General features: G+C 34.9%; 1 protein-coding gene across 2 annotated transcripts; it reads left to right on the forward strand.

The window, feature by feature from the left end:
* Window positions 1-672: 672 nt before the first annotated feature.
* On the forward strand, window positions 673-7414 carry LOC113697745 (uncharacterized). 2 transcript variants are annotated; one of them, XR_003449974.2, is made up of 6 exons: window positions 673-1116; window positions 3215-4043; window positions 6250-6767; window positions 6994-7063; window positions 7135-7269; window positions 7357-7414. XR_003449974.2 is itself a non-coding variant. In XM_027217321.2 (5 exons), exons 2-5 carry the CDS (start codon window positions 3232-3234, stop codon window positions 7190-7192), a joined length of 1458 nt encoding a protein of 485 aa, XP_027073122.1. In that variant the 5' UTR covers window positions 673-1116; window positions 3215-3231; the 3' UTR covers window positions 7193-7414. The 2 variants fall into 2 exon arrangements, 1 of the variants encoding a protein (XP_027073122.1); XM_027217321.2 differs by having other exon boundaries at window positions 7135-7414.
* The last annotated feature ends 617 nt before the right edge of the window (window positions 7415-8031 follow it).

The raw sequence follows: 8031 nt of genomic DNA on the forward strand, positions 1-8031 counted from the left end.
TTTTACTAAACCATTCTAATCTACACTATTGAGGTAAGATAGATATATCACATAACACCGTCCTTTGTTTCATATAGAATACTATAATAATACATTTTCTAATATATTATATTTGTAGTAACAAAAAGAATAGTGGAAGAATCCCAAAATTGTAAAGATAGATGTAAAAGACATGTTTCATCATATATTTGTACTTAGAAGAGTATAGGAGTTACAACCTAGATATTAAACCAAATAATTATACAATTTTAGCAACAAAGCATTATTGTACAATATATTATGGTCAAAAAATTTCTCCTTTATATTATAAAAGTATAATTGAAAATACCATTCAATTAAGTTCAGGATATTTGATTTTTTAAAATTAAAATACCCCAGCGTCATGAATTATAATGATCAAAATTGAACTCTGGCTTAAGTCTAATTGATAAAAGAAAGTAGAAATATGAAAAAGAAAAATTTAGCAGAATTAAGGTGTAGTTTTGTCCCGTAGAGAGTTAAATGAAAAAAATAAATAAAGTTTAGGAAATAAATTGCAAATCCGACCATTCCTTATAGGCGAAGTTTTTAGGATTAACCCTTTTCCAGTTGGAGTAGCACACGTGCCAAATTCACAAAGCACCTTTAAATTAAAGCAAATCTAAAGGGAAAAAGAAAAGGAAAAAATCGGGGGAAGAATCAAAGTGAAAGAAAAAAGTCTGCTTTTTACTTCTGCTTTTTTTTTTTTCAGACTTTTCCTTCCCAAGCAAAAGAAGAATCCTAATACTAATGCATATATTCCCAGGCCAATAATCAATTGGGCCCATATATTCCCTACTCAATAATCAATTGGTCCCCTCTCCTTTTTCCCTTTGATAATTATTCTCCTAAATAATTCTCCCTATCTTTAGAAAAGCTTATATGGATTTGAGTTGCAAATTCCCTTTTCAATCATCATCTTCATCTTCATCCTGGGCTGTAATCGTCTACTCACCGTGGCTGAAATACCGGATTTTTCCACCGCCGTCCCATCATTTGACTCCTCGGATACCGGATTTTCGACGTATTACTGAAATACCTTAGTAGTAATTGCGTTTTAATTTCGCCAAGCCAAGCCAAGCCAAGCATATTTAACGGGTACTTCTTCTTCTTTTTTCATGTTATATTGTCTTCTTATAATTAGGATTTTTTGTCGGTGATTTTTGGATGAGTAATTAGCTTATGATTGTGTATTAAATGTCTACGTGTTTTATCTGACTAATTTTTATTTTTAAACAATTTTTTTGGTATAGCTTTATTATGACAGTATATTAAACTAATTAGAGCATATTTATGATAGTGTATTAGTCAAAGTACATATTTGATGTGCTTTATGAATATTGGCTTCAGACTTTTGTATTTAATTTAGAATTATTATATTTTGGCAGAGTTTAATGATGTATAACTAGTGTGGATATTTTAATTAGTTCATGAATTTAATTTAGCTTATTCAGTAGCTTATAATACTATAATTAATGATTACGGGTATAATCAGATTATAGTTTTATATGTAAAATGATAAAAACTGAAAAACTTGCTTAGAGCAATTTTAGTGGAAGGTTCAGTTTCTGGGAACGGTTAGTACAATTTCACGACATTGAAAGAATGATTTTTTTTTTCCCATTTTTTATCTCTCTCTCTCTCTCTTCTGATTGGAGCATTCAGTTTTTTCGCAGCAATTATTTTTCGTCTTTCATTTTTGTTGATGGGCTAATAAAAAGTAGTGTGTTATTGTCATTCCAATTTGTATTTGTATCAATTAGTTGATCGAAAGCTTCATTTTGTGTTATATTAACTGTTATTGGAATTTCTTTTGTCTGGATTAATATCTTCATACACAACGGTGACAAAGAGGCTAATTGATTAGAATATAGGCGAAAAAAAAAATATTCAGACACTTGCGGGTCTAACAGGGTTCTGTATATATCTATGGGTGCCGGCACCTGACACAAAATTTTTTTTTTTTTTATAAAAGACACATGGGTGCCGGCACCTGACAAAGACTGCAAAAGCTGGCTGCTGGGCAGTCAAATTGTTAAAAAAAAAAAATCGGCAGGCTTCAATGCAATTCAGACAAAGTAGCTCCCATGAATTTTTCACACTTTTTTGCTTCAGATTTGCCCCTTTTGGCAGGCTTGTGGACAAAACAAAAATTGTCTGGCAGCTCCCTTTTGTCTGGCTTGTGCACAAATTCGTTCAATTAATCCATTCAATTAATTAACCTCGCCAAATACATCTAAATTCATTTAATCAGACCTCTTAAAATTAATTCATTCAATTAATTAAACTAATTAATTCACTAAACTAATTAAAATAATTGTATACTACATAACGTAAACTAATTATCAACTATCTTAACAAAAAATGAATTGCATTAAACTAATATCACTAGTTTCGAAATTAAGCTATGCTAATTATATTAATTTTATATATTTATTTTATTAGCATAGGTATTATTTCAAATATTTAAATTACCCGGACTAAATGGCTAACAGTTATCGTACGTAAATTTTTCTTTTGGTTTAGCTTTTTTGCTTCACAGGAGCTGCCTTCTTTTCACTTAACAAATTGCTGAGCTTCTTTTCACTTAACAGGAGCTTCCTTTCCTGCGCAATTTAGCTTCCATTCCCAACTTCCTACCGCCTCTACGTATATCCAACAGTGCCCCTGTAACCCCTCCTCTTTCTTCCCCAACAAAAAGAAGGCTCTATAGTTTAGTACCTTGTTTCGCATTTTTTTTCTATCCAATCAATTTCACTGGCAGCCAGCTTTTTTTTTCAGCCTGCCAAATTTTTTTTTTTAACAATTTGACTGGAGTGCCCGGCAGCCAGCTTTTGCAGACTTTGTCAGGTGCCGGGCTGACAGGGCTGTGTCAGCCCGGCACCCATGTGTCAACTATAAAAAAAAAAATTTTTTTTTTGGTGTTAGGTGGCGGGCTGACACGGCTCGGCACCCATAGATTTATACAACTCCCCTATCAGACTCGCAAGTGTCTGACTTTTCTTTTATACACCAATATTCTAATCAATTAGCCCGACAAAGATGTGAATTTTGCATTATTGAGAGTTCTCTATAATTGCATAAACTTTGGGACAAAAAAGGGAAGAGAGGGGAAGGGGGACCGGCTGTTGCATGTGCGCAACAGGATGGTTTTGAGAATATCTGTCGTCTAAGATGACTACTGCTGCTGGTGCAGGACCTCTGAACACAAAGATGTCACAGAGGAGAGGTAAAACGTCTAGTTGGACTGTATTTGACCTGACTACTTCTGCAAGTGTACAACCTCTGGACACAAAAATGTTGCGGAGGAGAGGTAAAACGTCTGGTTGTACTGCATTTGACCTTGAACATCGTCGTAAGCAGCGTCTTGAACCTGAAGCAAAGGATGAATTTTTTCCAGCAATATCAAGCTCAATGGACCAAAGTCAGAAAGCCTTGACAAACATAGCAAATATAACTGCATCGGAGAAGCATTTTGCGTCTCTACTACAGGATGCTGTCAAATTTCAGATCAAGCCAAAACGCAGCGATATGCATGAAAAGAAATTGCAGGGTGGTTGCTCTAGTGGTGTCAAAGATGCTTTGAAGGCAAATGGAATGCTTAAGGAGCTCCATCCTTGGGCAGGCCAATGCCTGATTGAGGATGTTTTGGCTGGTGTAGACTATGATGTTGATAAGGCCTCATCCTTATTGAAAATGATGGTTTCCTCTGAGCAAAAATACAATAATATTAAAATTACTGGGACTGATGAATTAAAGTTCAATCATAAGAAGTCTCTTGTGAATGAAAATAAGTCATTAGCTGAAAAGGACACAGATCTTTCTCAAGTGATGCATCTTCTTGAGGGTCTTCTGCTTAGCAGTAATCGAGATTTGACAGATGAACGTGCTTCTTCGAGGAGAGTGCTTCTGCATGATGTCTTTGCTACAAAAATGATTCTGAATTCCATCAAATCTTTACCCATTGAGCGGGAAGAAGATGATGTTTACTTGGCTCAAAGAAAAGAGGCACAAAAGATGACAAGGTTTGTTTCTGGTATAAATTTTAGCTGCAATCTGCACTATGAACTTGAATTTTGTTTTTACTTCAATCATATGTAGTACTTGTAATAAGGATGCTTCTTTCCTTTTTCTTGTTCTCATACACAAATTTCAGGGAAAAAGGTATAGAAATCCTGGTATTAAAAATATGTAATTCACATACTCAATTATGACAAATTGCTCATCACATCCATTTTCTTGCTAGAATTTTGGGATTGCACTTTAAATGGCACCTTTTAAACTTATCCCTTCAACTTATTGTGCTCTGGAATATTCGATGCATTATGAATATGGTGGAGATTGCAGATATGGAAGAGCATTGGTATCATAGTTTTTTAGTTCTTGCTATCCGAATGTGCTTTATGTTGAATTTCTAATTTTTGGTCTTTGAACCCTCCATAGTTGTTTGAATTAAGGACTGGGAGATTATGTTTGTTTAATTTGGTTCTCAGTCATATATCATGATGTGTACGGCCATTTTGTTATTTAATTTAGTTTCATATTCATCACAGAAGTTTAGAGAACATGAATAAGCAACTTGAATCACATTCAGAACTCTTGATTATATACTGGGTAAGTGTGTCATAATTGAAATTCTTCTTTAAGGATAGCTATGTATATCTTGCTACTTCTCTGATAAACGTTTCCATGGACAAGAACTTGCCTTGCCATTTGCGGTTTTCCTGAACCAGCTTGCTTTAGATCATATTCTTTTGCTTGAGCCAGTGTTGTGATATTCTTTTCCATTTCTGAAATCCTGCTTTTAAACAAAAAAAAAAAAGGGTTACATGACTGGCAATTTATGAATATAGTTATTTTTTCTGGTGTGATAGCCTTCTTTTATTAGAATATTATTCTTTGCAGTTGTCAGATACCACCTTGTGCTACCTTAGATGATAATTTCTTTGCTTTTAGTGTTCTTATGCTTTTATTCACAAGAATCTTGTGCTATTTCTTTTATGCTTTTGTTATGCAGGTTTTCAACTTTGAAATCTTTTACATATGATTTGGTTTGCAAGATTTTTAATTTGCCAAGATATTCGAGAATTTATGCAAAGAGGCACTTTTAGAAACAGAAGTTAACACTAAAACCTTGGATAACTAGCAAAAGAGTGAGTGAGAGTATGAGTATTTATCAATTAAATGATAATTTAAGTTTTACCACTAATGTTACTAAAAGGTATGCCAAAATTGGAAGGTTGTGTCTTGTGTTTGACAATTAGGGTGTGCATAAACGGGCAAAAATGAATTATCAACCAATTTTAGAATGAATTAGGGGACGTGAATTGGTAATTATGCTGGATGCTTGGAAATATATATAAATATACATATATACAAATGACCAAAAAAGTACAGAAATGGATCTGGCTTTCTTAAGTTTGAAATTATCAATTTCGAATTCATTACAGCCGTTAGGGACTCATTAAAATCGGAGTCTGCATTTGGTACTATATATTAGTAAAAGCATATTTCTGTTTGTACACAAATACATACAGACAGTTTATGTATTTATATGTGTATATATACATAATGTGTATATATTCACATAAATATGTCACACAGACCGTCAGACACAGCCTAATTCTATTCCAGTTTATACCCACTGCTGATACTGTGATGTTCTCCATCTCTCTTAAAGCTCACACTTGACAACTCACAGCTGGCACTCAAAAACTCATGGGCTTACCCTTGCCTCACAGCTCTTTCCTTCTTGTCTGTCGTCTCTATTGTCAGTCATCTCTGTATAAATATGCTGTCCATTCTCTTGCCATCTTGCACCACCGTCATTCATTGACCTCATCTGACTCTGCCATGTTGCACTTCCTGGTTTCTGGAAGGTAGACTTCCGTACTAGTAGATGTAGTTGTACTGGTTCCTTGATGGTTGCTTTTGTGTTGACCTCTGGATGTCGAGTTGTAATGATAAGTCATTCTTGTTTGATTTAAGTAGAATCTGGTTAGTGCATTTTTTTTTTTGGCACTGATCTTGTAGTGGTTCTGGTGAAGTTGAACTAGCATTGGCAATTATTTTGCGAACTCAGTTCTTGTGGTTTCTGTTTTTGCTGAAACCTTGTAGTGTTAAGATTGTACCCTTCTAAAGTATATTGAGTTATGCTGAAGTTTAGGTTTCTGTTTTGAAGATTATTTAGCTCACAGTCCTTGTCTATGCACTTTTCTTATTAAAAAACAGTTCAGCATCTCGGAACTCTAAGGCTTCCGTGGATGCCTATCTGAGAGGGGATCACTTATCTGCTCAACTCTATTCACGGAAAGCTCGTGAAGAATGGCTGACTGCTAAACAACTAAATGCCAAGGCAGCAAAAGAAATTCTGAGAATCAAGAATTTGAAGAATGATGAGTGGACATTAGATTTGCATGGTCTTCATGCTGCAGAAGCAGTCCAAGCCTTGCAAGAACATTTGCAGAGGATTGAATCTCAGATGCCTACAAAACAGCTTGCTTGTGCTAGAAGATTCAATGCAATTCAATCTCAGATGCCTTGTGCTAGAATACTCAACATATCTCAGATGCCTATTGCTTGTGCTAGAATATTCAATGTATCTCAGATGCCTGCTAGAAGATTCAATGTAATGGCAGGAATTGTATCTTCCACAGCTCCTAATGTTGCAATTTTTAGGGATTTGGAAGAGTGTGATAGCCAGATTCCATTGTTTAGGCCAAGACCAGCATCTGTAGAAGTAATAACAGGTACTGTTTCTCCTTTTTAAATCAATTGCACATGCTAAAGTGTTTAATATTCTGGTTTTATGCATGTGCTTGCTCTTCTAATATACTATCTAAGCAATGTGCCTGAATTTCCTTACAAGGGATGTGGACCTCTTAATGAAGTTTTAAGTGGTTTAAGCCAGTTGTTTTAGTCAGACAGGATAATACTACTATATAGTGCAATATGATTCTTGTGATACGTTTTCAGGAAAAGGCAAGCATAGTCGGGGTGAAGCCACACTTCCTCCAGCCATTAGGAGCTTTCTTGATGAAAATAGGTAATATTCTTCGTTTCTTTTTCAAGGTGAGTGTTAGGAAATTGCAGTTAAAAAAGTTTAAATTTTTGCAGATATCACTATAGTGAAGCACGACCTGGGGTGATTGAAGTACAAGTCAAATTCCAGTGATGATGAGCTCTGTGCATTGCACTATCTTGCAATGAGGGAGTTCTCCTTATTTGATATGTATCATAGATTGGTCTTAGGTATTTTGCGGTAATTAGCCTTGTCTTGTATATACTGCTGTACACACTGTTCTGTTCTTTAACTTAAATAGTTTGCTAATTGTACAGTTCAGATTGATGTCAATGAAGTTTTACAAGGAGAAGTAGACAGCCTTTTTCTTCTTCATATTGCATTTCTGTTGTTTGCATGCCAGTGTGGCTATGTAGCTACTCAAGTACCTCGCCAGAATGGTGGCCACATGTAGTAGTATATGCTTGTGGAACTATAACAAAATTGTTACTGAGTGCAGAAATGAGGATAGTGGTTGCATGAAGATTTTTCTGGATCTTTCTTTGGTTTGTGGATCTCTTTTGATAAAGTTTGTTTTGGCTCTTGCTAACTGTGGACACCTATATAGTGGACGAATGGAATCTCTTGCCTCCTTCAATGCACGCTCTTGGCTAAGCAACTGTATCAGAATTGGCTGCCGTTGCATAATGGCACTTTACCTTGGCAATTTGAAGCAAACTAGTATAATCTTGGCAGAGTATCCTGAATAAAAGGGTTAGCCGGTTAGACATTAATTTTCTTGTTCACGTGGAATCATTAAATAAAAATTGTCTTGGCAGAAAGTACCCCAAATGAGAGGATTCAATGCTACTTTTCGTGACAGACGGGACTCAGTTTGAATTAGTTGTTTTTCAGGTTTTTTTTTTTTAAAAAAAATCTTACTGTAGCTGTTTTTGAAAAACCGCTAATGTTGTTTGGATTGCTGTATTTGAAAAACTAATTGTCTTAAAAAA

The sequence above is a fragment of the Coffea arabica genome, chromosome 7c, assembly GCF_036785885.1.
Source record: "Coffea arabica cultivar ET-39 chromosome 7c, Coffea Arabica ET-39 HiFi, whole genome shotgun sequence".
Lineage (NCBI taxonomy): Eukaryota > Viridiplantae > Streptophyta > Magnoliopsida > Gentianales > Rubiaceae > Coffea > Coffea arabica.

Coding starts and splice junctions, on each gene's coding strand:
- LOC113697745 (XM_027217321.2), top strand. CDS start 3,232: ATGTCACAGAGGAGAGGTAAAACGTCTAGTTGGACTGTATTTGACCTG. Junction 6,768..6,993: donor ATCTGTAGAAGTAATAACAG/GTACTGTTTCTC, acceptor ATACGTTTTCAG/GAAAAGGCAAGCATAGTCGG. Junction 7,064..7,134: donor AGCTTTCTTGATGAAAATAG/GTAATATTCTTC, acceptor AAATTTTTGCAG/ATATCACTATAGTGAAGCAC.